Below are 21999 nucleotides of genomic sequence, written 5' to 3'. Positions count from 1 at the left end.
ACTTCAAAAATCAGGTGTAATGTTTTCTGTATTTTGCTCGCAGATTGTCCGTCATGGTGGAGCTCTAGGTCTCGGGCTGGCTGCTCTCGGCACTGCCCGCCAGGATGTCTATGATCTGCTCAAATCAAACCTCTATCAAGATGATGCAGTAACAGGCATGTGATGCTCTTTGAAACATCTTTGAGATTGGTTTTATCGTTTCCCTATGCTTTTCTTTAGTAAATGGACAAAATTAGGCTTACATTAATATGTGATGATGTCACAGGAGAGGCGGCTGGTCTCGCTTTGGGACTGGTCATGTTGGGCTCAAAATCAGCCCAGGCCATTGAAGACATGGTGGGCTACGCTCAGGAGACCCAGCATGAGAAGATCTTGCGTGGTCTGGCTGTCGGCATTGCTATGGTGATGTACGGCAGGATGGAGGAGGCTGATACACTTATTGAGAGTCTCTGCAGAGATAAGGTGAGCACTTGTCCATGTAATCGAATTTGCATGGCATCTGTTGGGGTTTTTTTGGGGTACAGCGCACCTGTTTTAACATCGCAGAGAAAGTCAGAATTGTAACATGTTCCAAACCACTGTATTGCCATCCTAGTTTAATCTCTATCTAGCACAATTGTTTGTTGTTTATTTGCATGGAATAAAAGGGAAAAAGGCGTTGTGAAAAATGTTAACTGTTTGCTTCACTCATCTCTGGTTGTCTGTACAGACAGACGGTACACTAAGGTTCTGTTTTGTCTCACTGTCTCTGCAGGACCCCATCTTGCGCCGGTCAGGAATGTACACAGTGGCAATGGCGTATTGCGGTTCTGGAAACAACAAAGCCATTAGACGCCTGCTTCATGTGGCTGTGAGTCAAATATTATCAACAGAAATTATATAACAGTGATTGCTTTCATTATTATGGACTTGGTTTATGGTAGTTTGGCTTTAAACTTCTTTATTGGATTTATTTTTTATTAGGAATAAAAGGGTTTATAACTAATTCTCAATTAGTGCGTTTACATGCACAAAATAAATGGATATCTATCAAAAATCAGCTTAAAAAGAAACCTGTTTTCACGTGTTTACATGCACAGTAATAAACCGGCTACGCAGAAAACCGCGTTTACATGGAAGCTTGAGACTTGCCGGGTTTCTCGTGTGCAGTGACGTTGTCATCGATAGTCTGTTTAGCTTCTCGGCATTACGTCTCCTGATTGAAAGTTTTTTAGACAATAACGAGTGAAAATAGTGAGGTTAGATACATTTGAGTAGGTCTGTTTTGTTAAAAATTGATAGCTGTAGCTTCAGTGCAGAAGGAAGCCCGTGAGCCACGAAGGTAAGTTTGTGAGCAGATTCGGCCAATTTTCTGCCTATTAGACAGCCTAGTCAGCTCATCGTTTTTTGTATTACATCACTTATAGTTCTTAAACCTTTAAAATAGAGTTTAGGAAGATGTATGTAACCACAGTCATTAGCTTTGGTTAACTATTGAAGCCTTTTCTCTTGTCAAGAGGCTCAACGCGACTGCCGACTTTATTTGCGTGCAGATTAATTTCCGCCTATATTAGACAGCCTGTTTAACGTTTTATTTTGGTATTGCATGACTCATAGCTCTAATGTTTAAAATAGAGTTTAGGAAGATGTATGCAACCACAATCATTAGCTTTTAAAGCCTCGTCTCTTGTCAAAAGGCTCAACGCGACCGTAGACTTTGATGAACACTGCTGGCAACAGTGACGTCTGTGTCCGTACCATTCTTATCAATGACAGCGTAATCTCGTATCCCCCTGCTCCCAAGTCACAAACCTTGTATCTCCGATTAAACATGGTTTTGGGGAAATGTTGTGTTAATGTTGGTACACAACAGTATATGATAGCAATATAAGGTATAATACCAACTTTAACGAAACAATGTTTAATAACTCAAAAAATATGCAGTTTTTTTAATTTCCTGAAAAATAATGGTTTTGGAGATAGGAGGATTCCGCCCGACAGCGACGATAATGCAGGTACTGCGGACATGAGAGGAGATACACAAATATAGCTTCTGACCGTTTTCCCGCTGCATTTTTAATTACAAAACGGACTATTAACGATGACGTCACTGCACGTGAGAAACCCGGCAAGTCTCAAAGTTCCATGTAAATGCGGTTTTCTTTTTAAGCTTATTTTTGATAGATATCCGTTTATTTTGTGCACGTAAACGCTGTATTTTCCACATACCGTGCATGTTTGTATCTCCTCTTTGCCCTGCCTCTCTGAAACGCGGATCGGTCTGAAAAGCGAGGTGTGCTATGATTGGTTAACCGGTGCGTAGTGATTGGTCGAATATTGCAAGCGTGTGACTAGGGCTGTGCCGATAAACGATATCATATCGAATCGCGATAGAATGTATTTCAAAAACGATGATAAGCTATTGGCATTTTGACTCGATATGGATTAATCTTACAGTCTAACAGAACACAGAAATAAACGCAACAACAGTCAGTCAGCGTGCAGCTTTTATCATGCGCGTCAAAATACAAAGTCCATTTCATACTGCACTTGGCAAAGAAAACTCAACTTGAGGAGGAAAACATTACAGGAAAGCGGAAACAAAGGTGAAACTAACCTCGAGTTGTCATCACGCGGTTTATCAAGTGTCTTATTTTTTTTCCGCAATCGCCGGTTAAACAAAACAAACTTGAGGCGCAATTGCAAGCGAGTTACTTCGAAACTCAAGCACAAACGTTTTTATATCCATCGTTAACATATCTGCTAACATGAGCTGGTGCATATGAAACAAACCAGCGATCGCTGCCCTGTACAGATTAGAGATGTAATGAAGTGAGTTTGTGTGCACATTCAAATATTGAACCTTGTATGTAAGATGCTTGCATGATTAAAGAAATGTACTACAGTTTATGTGAGATGTCTTTTTGAAAGACTAAGGTTCACTGAATGCATTGAATGAATCCCACTACTCGAGCAAGACATTATTGCAGCGTTATGTATGTGCGCAGGTGCTGAGCCAATAGCGTTCGTATGTACGCAGTAACGGAGCCCTTTCATTGGTTGAATGTACTGAATGAACACTCCCTTTACTTACGCGTCAATTGAGTCAAAATGAGACTGAATGAACTGGTACATGTTGTTCATGGCCTAATATCCTCTGTTTTGCAACATTAATTTAATTTAATTTTAACTGGTTAAAGGTTAACTTTTGTTAATAAAAATAAATTGTTTTGTTTTTGTTTTTTTCTATATTGATCGATAACGATATTTATTTCGATATATATTTAATTAAAAAACTGTATTTAAAATCATCTATTTAAATACATTATTTTAATTAAATATATATCGAAATAAATATCGTTATCGATCAATATAGAAAAAAACTATCGAGTTTACTTTTTTGCCATATCGCCCAGCCCTACGTGTGACGGAAATGTAACGCCTCTTACTATATTTAGAACGTCAGGTCCCAAAGTAATTGTACTGACAGGTCCGCCCACCTTACTTAAGTATACATTTGGGCGGTTTTAGTCAAGTCATACCACAAATTGACGTAGATTTGTGGGGGTGTGGTTACACGAGACGTTTCAGGCAGGTCTGGGTGAGCATTCGCTTTTAGACTGAATGCATCTTTTGTTCTGACACTTTATTTTTTGCAATTTTACGTGTCTAATACATGCATGGGCAACTTTTAACACACCAAAGACACATAAAAACATGTGTTAGCGCGATATGATTACTTTAAATTGGGACATCTAGTAGTTTTTACAATCTAGTTTTTATAGTACATTCAAACTTTTTTATATAGGTAAATATAATCATTCTTTCTTGATTCATAAGAATGTATAAATTATAAATGGAAATAATAAATTGATTCAAATATAATTTTTGAGTTGGTAATTACATAGCATTACCATTACAGCAGACATTATAGAAAATTCCAAATAGTTTTTGATAGTTCATTTAAAAATCTAATTTATTTAGATTATTGCATCTCACATCAGTTGTTTGATAGTAAGGTCATGGTGATTTAAATTTCAGTATGTAAATGTAACAAATGGTGTTAAATAAAACGAAGTTAATTGTGCTTTTCCAGCAGGGGGCGACATTTATATACACAGGAAAAAGAGAAACCCTAAAAGCTGTCAAACTTGAAATTAATTCAAATAAATCCCTTCCGTTTTGTTTGAACTGTAACTTTTAGAAAACTAATATGTTTGCATGATAATTTATACCTTTCTGTGAAAACGAAACGAAACTTGCTTGGGCCAAATTTAGACACTAAGGATAAACTTTTTTGAAGATTAATTTACACAATGCTGATCCTTACAGCTATGGTAATTCTGTTATTTTCTTGGCAGTTAGCTTGTATGAGTTAAACTGGTTAAATAAATATCAGAGTTAATTAACTTATAATTTTATGCATACTGATATCTTCAATATGAAGTTTACAATCTTATGTCACAAAAAAACTTAACCTTAAATAAAAGGCTAAGGCTTGAAATGTTCTTGTTAAACCTCTGTCCTCTTAACAATCTTTATCCCTCTTATTGTCAGGTGAGTGACGTGAACGATGATGTCCGGAGAGCCGCTGTCGAGTCCATTGGTTTCATCATGTTCAGGTATTGTGCCATCTGTTCTTACCTGTCTCCTTCATCACCCCTCTCCGTTGTCTCGTCCCGTGCTTCATTTTAAACAGACCCTGTCAGGACGGGCCGCTCTCTAAGTGCTTGCCAGTAAACCAGATTAATCAACCTGTAGCGTAAACACAGACGAGATTCCGCCCATTCTTCTGCTGCGCTTTCAAAATGTGTTTGGAGTGTCGCCTCAAGTGCTTGTTGCCCCTATTAAAACCTCCAGAGGAAACACAGAGATGGATCTCTTCCTGCTGTCGTGCCCAGGGGCACTAGCTTTGTCTGTCATAGAGAGGGTGCCCATGTATCCCATACGCTCATACATTGTATTAAAGTTTACTAGCTTTGTTTGAGGAACAATCCGAAAAATACTTTGCCTCTGTCTAAAGCATTTATGTGAATTTTTATAAGAAAAAGTTGTCGGATAAATCTATTGGCAGCATCAAAGAACATGACCTCTTAGCATTTATTGAAGTATTTATTTTGCAAAGCACATTAAAACATCTAGAAAATGCATCTCGGTTTTAAGAACCAGCTCAAAAACATTCGAAGTATTAGAAACTCTGTGATCGACTTCTGCCGACCTAACCAACCCATTTTTAGCGCACAGCTTCTTAATTTAGCTACTCAATAGTAGTATAAATCAACCATATCAGCATTCCGAGCTGGCTTTAACATCTTTGTATACCTTTACAAATCATGTATGTAGGTAAACGACCATTTGTTGTCATATCTTTTCTCTTTTGTTTATTTCTCTCATGGCCAGTAGTGAATTTACTCCTGCAACATTCCCTCAGGGTTGTGGGCCAAGTAGAGGAACTGGTGAACTTTTTTTAAGCCCTAAAAAGGCCATGCGATATTCTCATGATCAATTGGCAGTAAAAAACCAAATGTAAATCCTTCCTGTGTTTAGAGAGCACGCAGAGCTGCATCTATTCAACAGTTTTCTGTTTCTTACTGTTGCGGGCCCCCTTTCATCCCTGAGCATCCGGACTGTAAGACACCTCTCGTCTTGTGGGTGTTAATAAGGATTGCTGCACAGACTAATTTGTCATGTCATTTTAATGTATAGATCATGTCGATTTTGTTTTTACTTGTGATTTTTGGTCACTTTGCATTGTGAACATTGAGATGTGATATTAAACTCCTAGCGGCTGATATAAGGTGAAGCTTAAAGCGGCCGTGCAACGGTGTTTCATGCATTCTGAGTTATTTACGATGTTAAACGTGTTGTCATCGCATGCTTGACATGGTCAACTTGTCAAAAAACGAGTTGGGCGTATGGTGTAGTATTTCTGTGCTCGATACACTCCCCCAGCGTTCCTACAGGTTTCTGAAAGTTTTTTTCTAATATGAAAATCCGTTTTGTAACAACTTTTCTTAGTCCCTTATTGGACAATTCTCCCGGAAAAGCATGCGGCACGCTTCAACCAAGGAAGCGGGAGAGTGAGGAGAGAGTGAGAGCACTACGTTCGCGAAGTTCAGCTGTATTTGTTGTTCACTGCATTTGGGTGATGAATGTTATATAAACGGTGGATATAACACTGGATTTGGAGATCGTTTGAATCTGATAGATGGAACGGCGGTCCCAGCAATTAATGATGCTGGACATGAACCGCATGCGGTAAGTGAAACTGATGTTCCTCCCACACGCGTCGTATGTTTTTGGAAATAATCGTACAGGTGTATCTGTCTTTTATAAATGTGATCAAACTAAAGTCTCTACAGATATTTGAAGGGTGCGATACTATTCTGTAAGTACTCAAGATTAACATGAGATATGCAGAAACTGTCTGAGATACGGCCGCTTTAAAATTGGTTTAGCTAAGCGTCTGTCAGGTTCAAAGCAAAGTGTATATGACAATATATTTTTTGCGTTTGGGTGGATATTCAATATGAAAGGAACATTTTGTGTTTTTTTCCTTATAGACAAACAATGAAGTTTATTCAGCATATTTGAAAAGCATTTTTAAATCAGCATCTACATCTTGATCATTCTTTTGTACATTTGCATGTTTTCATATGAAAAGCCCTCAGTGTTGTTTCAATATCAGCTGCTCTATATCAATAAAAAAATCAGATTTATTTTCCCTTGTGTCCAGAAGGTAAGTGGAAGTGTGATTTTAGCATTGTGCTTATCTTGCTTGTCTCATGTTTGTTTCACATTGTTCACCAAGTCAACCCACTTGTTCAGGATGTGCTCACAGTCCACATGCTGCCTTTTCACACCCAAGAGCAAGTCCTTGATGTTCTTTCCCCCAACTCAAGGCTTTAAGGAGTTTTCTGGCTGCAATGAAAAACTAACCCATGCCCTTTTTAGATCGTTCCATCGTTCGATAGTTTTCCATCTGGTCTCTGGCTTGTCTTGCGATCCAGCCATTCCTGATCCAATAAAAGAAAGCTACACATAGCTTACATTTTCATCCGGTTTACAGTCTTCGTTCTCTGTCAGGAGCAACGTGTCCAATGTGATGTTTGTAGACGTCTGTAGATTCGTCGGGCGACGGCGTAGGGGACTCTGATAACTCACAGGGCTGATGCCATTTTTCATACCGTTTTTCATAATCCGCTTTGAGTTCTCTGCAACGGATGACCGAAAAGAAATCCTGGATCTTCGCTGCATTTTTGCAGTCCTTGTGCTACTATAGTTACACATTATGTAGCGCGTAAAGGCCTCCCGGAATGTCCTGTTGAACAGGGTGTAGACCAGAGGATTGATGCCTGATGAAACATAGCCCACCCATTGAAAAATATCCAACAACTGTTCCACTAGATTGCTATTGCACCCCTGACAGAGTACTGACGTCACATTAGTAATAAAGAAGGGACACCACATCACAACAAACAACATGAATACAATCCCCAAGACTTTTGATGCCCTTTGTTCATTGGTCAGGTTTTGCATAGATCTTTTCCCCATGGAGGACATCCTGCGGATAGGGAGCTCATCACCTGTGACTGAGTTGACTAGGTTCTGTATTCGGTCCTTTTTCATTCCGTCAAGAATGACTAGTTTCTCGGGGGGAGAGGGAGCTTCCTGTTGGGAGACTGTTGAAATGGTAGCCCTTGTAGCTCTCGATCTCAGAAGGTAGGCCTTCTTGCGCAGTACTTGGATTGTCAACATGTAGATAATCATCATGATCGCAAGAGGAATAAAGAAAGCTGTCAATGAACCAAACACCTTGAAGTCCCCAAAACCTTCTGGCGACAACAGGCAGGTGTGGTTTTTGTTGAAAGTAATGTTTGGATGAGCAGAGACCTGTAGTCCTTTAATTGGAATGGGTATTGCAATACCTAATGGAGAAAGGGCAGAGTAAGTTTTAAAGCATTTGACATGATAAAACAGAGATTGAAGAAGTTTAATGGAACAATATTCAAAGGTTTGACAATAGTTATTTATATTGTCAGTAACATTTTAGACTTGTTCTCTGTTTTTGGTATTGACTTGAGTGTTATCCATAACCTCAAGCTACTCTTGTCTGTTTTATTTCAGCACTGCAGCTTTGTCAAAAGTGAGAATATGCTAAATCAGTCTTGAGTTCACTCTCGAACATGGCATTCATGGTCAGTGTTGAAATGACAGAACAAAAAGGCGGTGAAACATTCGCTTTATGGTTCCAGCCGTGCATTGTGCTCGTCCAAACAGCGCAGCCAAAGTAATCGTCTGGACTGACGTTAACGACCAGAAATCGCAAGGTGTTTACTTGGTTCTAGGTTGACATTGGCTAGCAGTGGGCTGAATTAAGACCTGATCGTTAAAAGTAAATAATTTTGCTTGTATAATTGAAAGTTCACAGGACAGTCAGTGAAAGGAGATGGTTAAAGAATATGTAAGGGAGTTTATTCGTTTTACAGAGAAAATAATTATTAGAGTTTAAGCCCTGAGTTTAGGGAATGACACTCGATTTAGTTTCTGATGCCAATTTAAGACTTTTTTATGGTCTTCTCTCAACCTTAAAACTATAGAATTAATTTCTCTAGAACAAAATTTGCATTAGTGTTTTTTAAAAGATGCCGACTCAATTTCCCTGTATTTGTATTTGTCAAAGGTGCAAAAAAATGTCGCATTGTTAAATAATGTTGCATTCGTACAATGTTGCATTGTTATATAATGTTGCGTTTATACAAAGAATTCTGCAAAATGTTTAATAAAATATCGCAGACCACTTAAACTTGCAAGTAAAAAATATTTTAACAATGTTTTGGCCCCATGAGTTTAATCACATAATAAACGTGCCTTATAGATGTTTGTCCAGGTTTGCCAAGTCCCCGGTTTTCTCGCAGAATTGGGCTGGTTTTATACTGTTGCTGTAGTTTTTTTTTCATTCTGCGGGTTGAAGGTGGTAGGTTTTTGTTCAGTTTTTCTGAAAACGTTTCATAAAATATGCTGTCATTATGTTTAGTGCTCTACAGTGATTTTTACATAAATCATAAGTGACTGTAAAATAGCGTCACTGTCCTTCCAAAAAGGATGTTTCATCCTCACTTATTTCAGATATCATATTTCAATTAAGTATTTAACAATTTAAACCTATTTAAATAAGGTCCATATTTCTCTTCCACTCCTCATGTGGTTGCTACACCCATATATAATAATATAAATATTATTTATATAAATAATATATATTTCCCAACCACCGCTATTGATTTGTCCATTACCACCACGGTGGTAAAAAACTGCCACCGTCACGGCCCTATTTTAAATACTGTGTTGTCAAAGTTGACAAGCAGTTTTTATTGGTGAGATATTTGCAAAACCCAGTGACAAACATAAAGGGGGATAATAATGATTTATTGCAAAAAATGAAGATCACAAAATATGGAGATCCAAGGTTTCAGAAGAACAGTGGTGATATGTATTTTAGGTGTAGGAGAGCATATTTTGGGTTTTGGAATGTGGTCTAGGGTCATTGGGCTAGTTTTAATTGTCCTTTGGGCTGGTTTTGTTACAAAAATCTGGCTACCCTGTGTTTGGCACTGCCGTTATTCTACGCACCCTTTAAATACTATTCAGGTGTGCTGGATTAACTGTTCATTGCCAGAATATTTAATGCAAAATAGATCACATACCTACAGAGATCAGCCAGACAAGTGCAATTTTTGCCAGCGCTTTGGCTCTAGACTTGAACTGACTGTGCTGGATGGGTTTCTTGATTGCTATGTAGCGGTCAAGAGAGATGGCGCACAGGTGCATGATAGAGGCCGTAGAGAACAAGACATCCAGGAACAGCCAGATAGGGCACAAGAAATCTGGAAGAGGCCATCTGGAGTCTGAAATGTAAAGCCGTATTAAACACTGATCCGTGGCTTGATTTTGAAATAAAAACCAACTCTGCTTTCCTGTTTATCAAGCAAACAAGACACAAAGGCTCAACAACCCTGCAAAATCCATGTTGTGTTTCCAGAGACATTCCCTCCAAACTTATTTGTTTAAGATTCAGTGCATGTTTCTTTAGTTAGTCACCCATGCAGGATGTCAGATAGCTATTTGTATATTAAATTACTGACCATCAGTACTGATAGGAGTCATTTAAAGTGGAAGTTCACCCAGAAATCAACTTTGTGTGATTTTTCTTTTTATGATTTTTTTTTTACTCACCCACATGACGTTAAACATGTTTAGAGAACTTCCGGTGTCTTCGGAGCACAAATAGAGATATTTAGGTGACATCCGAGAGATTTCCAGGCCTCCTCATAGACATCATGGTGTCAGTTTTTGCCAAGGTCCAGAAAAGTACTAAAGACATCGTTAAATTGGTCCATCCACGCATAGTGGTTCAGTTGAATTTTTTTAAGTGACGAGAATGCTTTATGTGTGAAAAACAAACCAAAATACTGACTTTAATCGATATATTCTCATCTGTCTTGTCAGTGTATGGCGCACGTTCACGAGAGCACTTCTTCGTCTTTGTGCGCCAAACGCCGCATGGGGCTTGCCCCTATTGGATGCTGGCGCTCTGACTCACAACGCGGAAGCGCAACACTGTGTTTACGTGCAGAAGACGAAGAAGTGCTCTCGTGAACTCGCGAGACATCTTGGAAGGTACATTCATATGCTTTCTGGATGTCCATGTGAAATAATATTTCAGAGAAAACTTTTTCTTGTTTATAATGACTTGTTTGGACATTGAGATTAGAGAAGCATTACTTTCAGCGTTCCTGACTGTCTGCGCATCTTATCTCGTATTTAGTGAACCTTAACATTTTAAAATAAATAGATACATGTCTGAGTTTAATGCAAAAATGTATTAAACACTGGAAGGCTTTTGGGTTTTTCTTCAAGCTCTTCGACGACACTGTTTATTTTAGCATCAGATGTAGAATGGCGGATAATTGAGTTGAACTCTATCCCATTGCACTTTAACATGGTTACAGATGCTTTTGTTTAAAGAGTTTTTAAATGTGATTATATTGTTTTCATGTCTGCAGTTTTGCAGCTCGTCTTTTCCATGCTTAAAACAAATGGATAGTCGGTGTGTAGCGTTAAGTAGTAAAACGCAGTAGGAAATGCTATTCATTTGTCATAAAACTGGGCCAACGACCTGTTGGATTTGTACTTGGTAAGGTGTAAAATTTTCCTTATATTCCTAACCTGTAGTGTGTGTTTAGAGTTGTGGTGTGTGAGCAGACCTCCATGGATTGGATTGCTTATATCCAGATGTTGAAAACTCTTGGCATAGTCAGAATAAACCAGTCCCCTGAACAGCCCCTAATAGCACATCGTGAGGGCTACATTATTACCAGCTGGGCTGGCTGAAACTGATTTTGGAAATCGTAATTTAATATTGTTAGAACAATTTAGTGTTTCCCCTAGCATGCAGTTGTAATATAATGACAACAACTGAAGAAAGCTTGTTTTTCTCATTTATTTCTTTTGAAATTTGTAAAACCAGGTATTAACTGGTTTATGTAGTTGTGCGTGTATGCAGCTTTCCCTTTAAAGTTGTTTTTAACACGTTGCAACACATTTGAGTGATGGTTAGTATATTTCTTGTTTTCTAACTAAACTAGAGATTTTCAAAACTTTTGGAATTGGGTTTAACTAGTTCAATTTATTTGTAGTTTACATATTTGGTAAAGATTTAAGGTTGTTTTTATTAACATTAGTAAATGCGTTAGCTAACATGAACTAGCAATGAACATTACAATATTTAAGCATTTATTATTCTTCCTTAAAGGCATCCTTCGTCCAAAAAAAGCAACAAGGATACTTTTTGCATGCGATGTGCGGTGCTAACCCCGGTTTGTCTCGTGAATTCACGTTGGAAACTAACACGTAAGTCAGGAATACAGTTGAATATAGTCTGGATTTTTGTTTGTTTGCGCACAAAAGGTATCATCGTCGCTTTATATAATTAAAGCTGAACCACTGAAGTGACATGGACTATTCAACAATGTCTTTAACGCAACCAAATTTCAAAGCGCTGAAAGTGAGTAAAGTCTATGGGGGGAGTCAGAAAGCTCCCGGACCTCAACAAAACTGTCTTAATTTGCGTTCTGAAGATAAACTGAGGTCGTAGGTCTTTTTAGCAAAGTTTTGTACAGCACTGTGGTCAACTACTTTTTATTGTGCTTTATAAATCAATTTTGATAGGTTTGACGAACGACTTGAGGGTGAGTGATTCATGACAGAACAGATTTTTCGGTAGAGGATCCGTTTAATGTTAGTTAATGGCAATACAATTGTTCATGTTGCACTTTTGATTTTAAAAATCAATAAATTCAATTAAAAAACGAAATAAAAAGTAAATGTCGAAATCTGTCTTAAGCTAAAATATATCTATATCTTAAGCTAAAATTCTTTCTCAAAATATCTCATTTTGTATTCCACAAAGGAATACAATACCACACGGATTTTGAATGACATGAAGGTGAATAAATTAATGAACTGTCCCTTTAATTCATCCATTGTAACACACTAGTCTCGCGACACAGCCTAGTTTGTACACCCATGTAAATAACGCATTAATACTGTATGTCATAACTATGATGTAGCTCCATTTTATAGCACCAGCACTTGTGTAATATTCTAAATTATAACATACAAGTAAGCTTGCCCTCTCTTCCTCAGAGTTTTGCTCTGCCACTCTTTGCACTCGGACAGCCTAGTCTCAACTTCCACATGTAAATATTTCTCTTTTTCTCGGAGAAGTACATTTGCGGTTTTCTTCCCGAGCGGATTTTTCTTTATCAAGCACTGTGTAGATTTGCTCATTGTTGAGATTTTTCATGGTGTTAAAAACAACTCTTGTCTTCACCTGGTCCACAGATGTGCCACAGTAGGTCTTTCTTTTTCGCATGCAAGCTTTGGCAGGTTTTAAACCTCTCCATTACACCAGTTACTTTGTGACTGTATTTAATTGGAAGTTGTATGGTAAGTATCTAGAATTACAGTTAAGCAGTGTAGGGTCCTTTGATGGAATTACTTGTCATTGTTCATTTCTGGCAAGCCTCAAGCTTGACGTGGCTGTTTGGGAGAATCTTTCTGTTTTCACGCATGGTTCTTTTTCAGTGGAACACTTTTTCCATATTTGAAGCCATCCTTGCATTAACTCTGCCCAAGCATATTGTGTAAGAGTGAGACTCAGCAGTCCATGTTCTTCATCTGAAGATGAACAGATACATTGTTGGTTTGAGTTTTTACTCGGCACAGATAAGGTGCAGCGAATGGAGGTTCAATAAATGTCATGTAATGTAATTAATGAGGAATAATGTACCGGCCGGAGTCTTCTGGCATTTCAGCTGAAAGCCAAGCTGGCAAAACCAAGCGTTGACTGTGATAATAGCTTGGCAAATGTTGTAAAGTTTGTGTATGTTTGTACGAGATGTTTATGGCAGAAACGTTTTCAAGAGTATTCCATGCTCTCAAAGTACATCAACAAACTATGGTTTTCTTTATTATTTTGTTTAATATATGGTTTAGGCAGTATTGTTACATATTTACTTGCTTTATATTCTTTTTAGTGATGTGCTGAGGTGTTTTAGAGGTCGCAGTCTGATTTTTTTGGTCTAAAGTTCTGTTTAATTTGCATAACTATATTTTATGTTAAATATTTTGATTCGATAATTGCCCAAATCAGCAAAAAGGATTCAAAGAAAGTCTTGACGCACAATGGTACGACTACAATAGTTCCTGTCAAGTGATTATAAGTGTCCCACCATCAAGAGTCCCAAACCCAAGAGTCGAGGGTTTACTTACGAAATAGCACAGTCACCAGAGCAATGGGCATGACTAACACACCCACCAGCAGATCGGCCACAGCCAAAGACATCAGGAAGAAGTTAGTGGCGTTTTGGAGTTTTCTTTCCAGTGACACCGCGAGAATGACCAGGATGTTTCCACCGATGGTGGGGATGATGACCAAAACAATAAGCAACGCAGCCCAACAGAGTCGATCTCCGGACTGAGAAAATGTCCCATCGCTGCTCCACGTTCGGTTGAGCTCCAGCAGGGACGCCTCTCGTTGGGACATGATGCTGTGGCTAGTCGTGCTGCTTCGGCGAGTTGTGCTTCGGCTTTTTCCAGAGGCTTGTCCAGCATTGTAACAGATCCCCTCCGATCAGTGTGTGGTGGTAGGTTCGGTTCAATTGACACTACCATTCGCTTGAAAAACGGATTGTTTCCAACAATTTCACTTTCTTTTGTTCTTTTGTCTGTCCATGTGCATGCAGAAAGCTTTGTCTTGGGGTCGTGAAGTTTTAACCTCCAAACAGAATCAAGGCAAACAAGGTCTCGTCCATCTGTGTCGCTGTGTTTTTACACCACTGGCAAACTAAAAGAGGAAATATTTACATTAGAGGATTAGTCTTGTCACTTAACACTTTTTTTTAGACTTTTCCAGTCACAGATGGAAGCGTTGCATGATGAATAAGGTTTTTTTTTTTTTTTATTGTGTTGCAATATAATTGAATCTGAATGGTCGAATGACTCGGATGTTTTGAGAAAATTTGTGTTTCTTACTGTGTAATTTTGCTGTAGAAATTGGATAATTTTGTGAGAAAATGATTTTGTTTGCCACTAGGAGAAACAATTTTTACATGGTTTTCAGTTAGCCATTTATAAATCATAGTTTAAATAAGTCGCCATTGTTTGTTTAATTTTTTCGTCATGCTTAAATATCATGATATTCGGTTATTGTAGTCGTACTTACCTTAACTGATTGGTTTCCTCTGTTTATTCACCCCGTGCTGTACAATTCCATGAAAACGTGTCCCTCAGATTATAGGTTGTCACGTTTTATATGTGCACAGAAAAAACAAAAACAAAAAAACGTAACTTATGGGACAATTTTTTTCGTCTGATTCGTGATGATTTGGTCGAATTCTCTTTTCCCCATCACCTATGGTGTTCACAGGTTTAAAACTTCCATGCGTCGTCTGCCCCTTCCTCTCTCATTCTGTGTCTGCCTGCCGACTTGCTTTGCCCCTCCCTCCTTTCTCTCGCTCACTCGTGAGTTAAACTCATGTCGACACTGGAGGGGTTCCAGTGGTCCTGGGAGGTCATTTCCTTCAATGCTGATGTTTATATTTGTCCCTCAGTCTTTCTCTGGAGCTCGGGGCAGATGCAGGTAGAGGGAAGAGTTATTATCTGGATTGTTATTATCTGTTTGTTTTACACTTAACGTCACAGTGTTGTTCTCACATAAACAACATTTGAGGATTTCAGTCTGCCTTTGTCCCCGATGAGCTTTATTATGGATCTCTCTCTCTCTCTCTCTCTCTCTCTCTCTCTCTCTCTACAGTTTACGCATTCTTGCACATATGTTCTTGGGCCTTCTTTACCTTAAATCTTTTAAATCTATGTATAGATTCAATAAGTTACTGGAAACATTATTCTGGGATCATGTCTTTATGGGACATCACATAGTTCCTGCCGGGGGTTTTGGTTTTTTTTTATGCACATTCATGACACAAATCTGCAGTTCCACCACATCCTAATGGTGCTCTACTATACCAAAGTCTGGTGAATGTGGAGGTCATTTAAGGCCTTTTGAGGGGTCTTTTCACAAGGTGCTTCGTTCTCCATTTCATGTTTGAATTAAATAATAGCCTCAGGAAAGTGAGCCCTATGAACTTGTCTTGGTGGTTTGTTCTCTTCCATTATCATATTATGTTTAGGCTGCACAGGTCCAGGCACATCTGTTTTCCACCTTGCCAATGTGGAATTGGAAGAAGGTTTACTCAAAACAAAGGGGCGTGTTTAATGAAAATGCTTCTTTTTTAATAAGTAATATCTTTTTATTACAACATTGTTAATAGCATTATAACGGTTTAAATGGAAAGTCAGTTTTTTTTATCCCATCTAGATCTACACTTTGGTTGTAAACTAGTAAAGCTTTGCTCTTTGTTTCACAAAAAAACATTTATTTGATTGAAACGGTGTGTTTGTTCATTTCGCTGTTCAGTTAGACGGTGTCTGGCAAAGAGATCCTGCTCTGACTCCTGGAGTGTGTCAGGCTTCGTCTTTGTGTTTATAAAAGTTAAGAAGAAAAAACTCAAAGCGTTCGACATATGAACAGGAGGGAGGGTTTTCTTCCCTTCTCCGAAGGTTTTTGCTGTGAAAGTAAGGTACGGTTGAGGTTGATGTTTGTTCAGAAAGGAACAAGTTGATGTTAAAAGGTGCAGTTATGGGTGTAATATCATAAGCAATTTGAATAGTAACTTTAGGGTGTTGCATTCTAACAATGACAGTCTGAAAATGTAGCTTTTGGAAACTCTTTGTAAATGAATAAAAACCAGTCTGTAGCTTTGTAAAGAGAGCTTTTGATTTTGTCAGCGTTACTGGTATATTTCACAGCTTAAGAGGACTGACTGAACCCTTTATATCTTGCACTTATTTGTTAACACGTTTATACCAGCCTCATAAAAGATTAGGTGGAATTCTTCTTCCGTTACTTGTCAGTGTTTCTATGTCTGTGTTGTTATGAATTACCTTTCCACAGAAAGGACTTTGGTGTGGTGTGACAGGTTTGAGTGGTTGTTTTATTTTGTCAGTCTATTGGTTATTACAGGCGCGTTTATTTTAAAAGCCTATCTTTTGGATCTAAACCATAACCCAGTCTGTGTCCTAAACTGTAGTGAAAGTGCACTTTGTTATACAAACCAGGGAAATTACAATCAATTAAGTTATATAAAATGTATGTATGTTGTTTCGTATGTTCCAAATAAAATAATTACCCATCCTTTCTCAGAAACATGAGAAAAAATATGAAATGCAGAATTACTAAATTGCCTTTCAGGCCATTTAACATTATCACTATTATAAACAGACCATTGTAAAATGACAAAAACAAAGCAAGCATGAGAGGCATAGCATTCAGGATCTTTGTTAACTGCAACTGTTAGCAATAAAGTTAAATAAAAAGATTAAATTCCGTAAATTGTTAACTAAAAAAAAATTGCAACTGAACTTAAACTGTGATAAAATAAATTAAACCTATATAAATAAATACACACAAAAACATGAACATCGCTAAAAATAGTAAAGTAAAAAAAACTAATTAAATAATTAAAACTAAGAAAAAACTCATAACTTTTTACAGTGCGCTCTTCCCAGTGCATTCTGGGATTGCTTTCGCAAACTACACATGTGATGCTGAGGTGTTCTAGGCGTAGAACTGCCTAGAACACACCGGCGATGTCTTAAATAGCTTTGTAGTAAGTCGGCTCACGAGGTGTTGAAACAGTGACCTATTGTGCCAAGGAGAACCTCGCCGGGATCTGTGTACAACCACCAATGCCCAACCCATAACTGTCAGACCCTCAGACCCACCCTTATCCCTGAAAGTGCAGGGCGGCCGTGGAGCCACAATCACCTCTCATGTAAACTGTTTAAAGTAGGCTCCTCCACACAGCTGCCCTGACTAGAGAGAATGGCTACAAGGCGTTCAGTTGCTTTTTAAAGCACCTTGTCAAGAGGCTCTTTTCATTCAATTGAGAGTCATCGTGAATCGTGTGAGGTCAGAGCGTGAGGTTTTTTTATAACATCGCTTTATGGAGAACCTACTTTGATGCAGCTAATTTCCTCTTTGTATGTTTGTTCAATGTAATGGGGAATTATTTCCATAGTTAGAAGTGCCAGTTGAAATTACCCATGAATCTTTTTAGGCAGACCTAAAGGAATAGTTCAACCAAAAATGAATTTACAGATGCATATGACGTCCTTTCTTCAGCTGTAATATGCATATCTTAATGTACACATATAGGAACTGTATTGATAAAGTTGTATGCATCCAGATAAAACAACTGTATTTCAATGTCGTGTTTGCATTCCCAAAAACGTCATGATCACATTTGTTGTAAACACACGTCATGTAGTTGGATGAATAGAAAGTTCCTTAATAGCGGCTGACTGACTTTCATTGTTTTACCACATTAGCATTGTTGCTGAAAACAGTTTGACTGAGATCTCGGGAAGCGTTCCAGCTTAGTGTTTTGCATAAACTTTGAACAAGAAACTAAAGGCGCACATTCTTAAACCCGTATTACAAAGAATTACTGTCAGAGCAATGATCTTTGTGTCAAGTGTTTTGAATTTGTGTCTACAGGACTCCAGAACAATGTCCCAGTGTGGTGTCTCTGCTGTCAGAGAGCTACAATCCTCACGTCCGTTACGGAGCAGCGTTGGCTTTGGGAATCTGCTGCGCTGGAACTGGTAACAAAGTGAGTATTAAAGACCGCTGACTACTCTGAGAGTAAACGTTGCTTTTCACACAAACCCAACCAACCCATGCTGAGCTTGTCATGTTGCGGCTGGTGTGTTACTAACACTTCATTAGTAGTGTGAAATTTACTTCATTGGCAGAGAAAAGGGGAAGTTATCAATTCCAATCTTCCGAAACGGTCTTTATGGTAGCAAACAAGAACATTCTGGGAATCCCCAAACAGGGAATTTACAATGTTTACAGGTTCTGTTCACATTTGGTCTTTCTTCGTTGGAAGGGATAATGAAAAGTATTTTTTCCCGGTACAAAAGTAACCACAAATCTCTTAAAGATTATTTAAAATAGATTGCAGATACTGGATCGTATACTTTTGGATACAAAAGCCTGAATACTTAAATGGGATTCTGCAGGAAGTCAAGTGAACCTCAAGTCTGAGGGTCTTTAAAGCATTGTAGTTCATGTGGTACATTACGTTTTAATAGACTCTTTGTTTGGGATCTTCTGCTGTCCTGTTGTAATCGTGCTTAATATACTTCCTTTGATGTGTGGTCATTTCCTTTAACAGGAAGCAATAAATCTCCTGGAACCCATGACCAATGACCCAGTGAATTATGTAAGACAGGGCGCACTGATCGCCTCTGCCCTGATAATGATCCAACAGACAGAGGTCACCTGCCCAAAGGTAAGAAAAAACATCTAGGGTATATTATGCATCGTGCTAAAGTAAATGTCATGAACATTGAGTGAGATTTTCAGCTGGTTAGAGCACTTTTAAGAATTTATTTTTAAGATTGTATCATTATTATTGAGCTGTAAATAATATTCCCGCATAATAAAGAAAAAAAATGCAATATAATATACATAACTATGTCTTCAGAGGTGTATAAAGACTTAATTACCTTAGAATGAGCTATTTCCATCTACATACACCGTGGGTCCCCTTACATGGAATTCGCCATGTTGTTTCTACAGTAGCCCTAAATGGACAAACTGCTTTACAGAGCGCGATTCATAAATACGTTATCACCTCCTACAAAGAAGCGAAAAAGTGTCAACATTTTTGTCCGGTGTCAGCCACCATAGTGCTTCGAAAGGGAGGGGGAGAGGTGGAGTGAGCCATTGGTTGCAGTTCACAACCTCACCACTAGATGCCACTAAAATCTCCACATTGCTCCTTTAAAGGCCACTTTTATGTAGATGTAATGAAGGGTAGTAATGACTATGATTTGTTATATTTCTTCCGCACATGTTTTCATTAACGTTTTGTGTATCTGGCACATTGTGGGATTTGTTGCAATTCTAGAAATAGAATTGATACCGGTCTCTCCTTTATCTTAAATGCGTACTTGTCTGTGTGCGTGTGTGTCTGTGCGTGCGTGCGTGTGTGTCTATGTCTATGTGTGTTAGTACGTGTGCATATTGTGTGTGTGGGGTGTTTTGTATGTGGGTATGTCTGTCTTCTGTGTTGTCAACTTTTTCTTGTTTTTGCAGGTACAACTTCAATTGTTTTGCTTATAGTCCATATGTCTTATGTACAGCTGCTTTGTAACAATGAAAATTGTAAAAAGCGCTATATAAATAAAGTTGAGTTGAGTTGAGAGTAGAAATACTAGATCTGGGCCACATTCAAGATTCAACTGATTTATTTGACTTTAGTTATCTTTTCTGAGAAACAAAGTGAATTCTGTGGCGTCATAGCCCCATCAATAGTTGTCGTTTTGACAGTTTACGTCTATGCATTTACACTTATTTAAAACAACTCGCAAGTGCATTCAAGGTATTCACTTTATCAGTTTGTGTGTTCCCTGGGAATTAAACCCATGACCTGTTTACAAAATGCTCTATCAAATGAGCTACCATTTCATAGAATGACATCTTAAAAAAGACGACATATTGTGACATTAATATAGTAAATGAACAGCATTATATGGTCAGTTTTTAATTCATGTCTTTTTATTTGGTAGTGGAACAGTTTCTTTCCAATGATTTGAACTAAATCTATTAGTAAAGTCCAAGTCCGTTTACAAAAGTCGTGCCACTCGGCAGCCATTTTTGCTATGCCTCTGGGCAGCTATTTACATCATAGCAAGTCCACAATCCTATCTAATTGAATGGGGGAGGGCAGATATTTCCAATATCTTTGTCAAAAATCACAATTTCTGATCAATAATTAAACATGACATGAACTGTATCATAACTTTGGTTTGTTAAGCCTAAATTGCGCTAAAAAATACTTTTTTCAAGGTCGCCTCATATACAGGCTGGCAAGCGCCTCACGAGAGCCCCACCCCAGAGAATCGTCAGTCTTTACTAGGGAAGGGTATCATTAAGATTTTATCGATATCAATACTGCTTATCGATACCGGTACTTATCAATACTGTTATCGATACTACGCTCTGTAATTTAATGCAAAAAGACATGATGTGAAAAGATGTTAAACATTTTAAGTTTCTTTATTACAGCTGAGCTTTAGAACTGCAGTTTACAAATGCTTCTGAGCAAACAGAAAATGCCACATAACAAAACGTGTGTGTGTGTGTTCCTTAGCATACCACTTACGGCACTTAGCATGTGCATAGGAGCACATCATAATGTAATTCAACATATTTACTTTACATCACTATGGTTATTTGGCTGGTAGACCGTATTTCTTTTTTCCTTTTTGGTTTTAGGTCTACATAAATTTAAGTACTATTTTCTAATATTTTTTTAATTATATGTTCTATTTTTTATAATTTGACTAGCACATTTACTTCAATTTACTAAAGTAAGTAAATATACTCCGTGGCCAATGTTATAACTTGTTCTCAAATAAAGGACTTTTATTTTGACGGGTTGCCGCAAAGGGGTGTTTGACTGAAGCTTCCTCGTTGTGAAAAACGGACGCTGAAAGCTCCACAAGCGCAACCATGCCACTCTTTCACTCATAAACACACAAAACAAGCAGATTACAAATACATCGCGGAAATCATATGGCCCTAGATATCACACATATGTCGAGCAAACTTCGGCCATTCGGACATTATTCAGGGATAGAAAATGACAGGCAGCATCAGCAGCCTCTAATTCGCCATTTAACACCCAAATACACAGAGATAAAACAACGCAAGTATCGATAACAGTATCGTTTGTCATGAAGCTTATCGATACTCTGGTATCGACCCAATTATGTACCGGTCCAAAAAAGTACCGGTTCTCGGTACCCATCCCTAGTCTTTACTCATTAACTCGTTTTACTGGAAGGCGGGACTTCCTTCGCTAGAGCGGCCATATTGAGCGTTGCACTCCTCGCCATTTATTGTAACGGCAGTGGAGCATCTTGTTAATATTCATATCTTTGGTAATGTGGACGTTGCTTTTCTCTCCACAGGTGAACCAGTTCCGCCAACTCTACTCAAAGGTGATCAATGACAAACATGATGACGTCATGGCCAAATTTGGGGCCATCCTGGCTCTGGGCATCCTGGATGCAGGTCAGTACTAGAGATGGGTCCAACAACAAAGTTGCAGTTGCAAAAAACTGCAGTTTGATTGATATTCATTGGAATGCACAATAAAAACATGATTTTTTAAACTATTTTTAATAACGGAGTTATCTCATTTTGGGACCAAACTCTTCATTTGTACAAATGTTTTAACTCACCTAGCAAGAGTCTTCATAAACTGGAGGCAAATGTGGGTATAGAAAACACGTCATCTTGGCATGCATGTCAAGACATGG

At 38.2% G+C, this 21999-nt stretch overlaps 2 protein-coding genes across 3 annotated transcripts in view; one reads left to right on the top strand and one right to left on the bottom strand.

Annotated features, from left to right (window-relative positions):
* Positions 1-21999, top strand: part of psmd1 (proteasome 26S subunit, non-ATPase 1) — a 29586-nt gene that overhangs the window by 4895 nt on the left and 2692 nt on the right. The window contains exons 13-19 of the mRNA XM_057326002.1: positions 44-155; positions 266-462; positions 755-850; positions 4537-4601; positions 18161-18275; positions 18843-18959; positions 21649-21751. Coding sequence (XP_057181985.1) covers positions 44-155; positions 266-462; positions 755-850; positions 4537-4601; positions 18161-18275; positions 18843-18959; positions 21649-21751 — 805 coding nt within the window. The remainder of the gene's footprint in view (positions 1-43; positions 156-265; positions 463-754; positions 851-4536; positions 4602-18160; positions 18276-18842; positions 18960-21648; positions 21752-21999) is intronic.
* On the bottom strand, positions 4613-18146 carry htr2b (5-hydroxytryptamine (serotonin) receptor 2B, G protein-coupled). Of its 2 annotated transcripts, XM_057326008.1 has the most exons (4): positions 14765-18146; positions 13813-14386; positions 9684-9884; positions 4613-7907 (listed from the first exon to the last, which is right to left on the bottom strand). In XM_057326008.1, exons 2-4 carry the CDS (start codon positions 14084-14086, stop codon positions 7015-7017), a joined length of 1368 nt encoding a protein of 455 aa, XP_057181991.1. In that variant the 5' UTR covers positions 14087-14386; positions 14765-18146; the 3' UTR covers positions 4613-7014. The 2 variants fall into 2 exon arrangements, with proteins under 2 accessions (XP_057181991.1, XP_057181992.1); XM_057326009.1 differs by having other exon boundaries at positions 13813-18146.

This window comes from Triplophysa rosa, linkage group LG25 (genome assembly GCF_024868665.1).
Source record: "Triplophysa rosa linkage group LG25, Trosa_1v2, whole genome shotgun sequence".
In the NCBI taxonomy this organism is placed as follows: Eukaryota; Metazoa; Chordata; class Actinopteri; order Cypriniformes; family Nemacheilidae; genus Triplophysa; species Triplophysa rosa.
The sequence above is the reverse complement of the archived record's forward strand: the minus strand, read 5'-3'. Positions and strand labels throughout refer to the sequence as shown.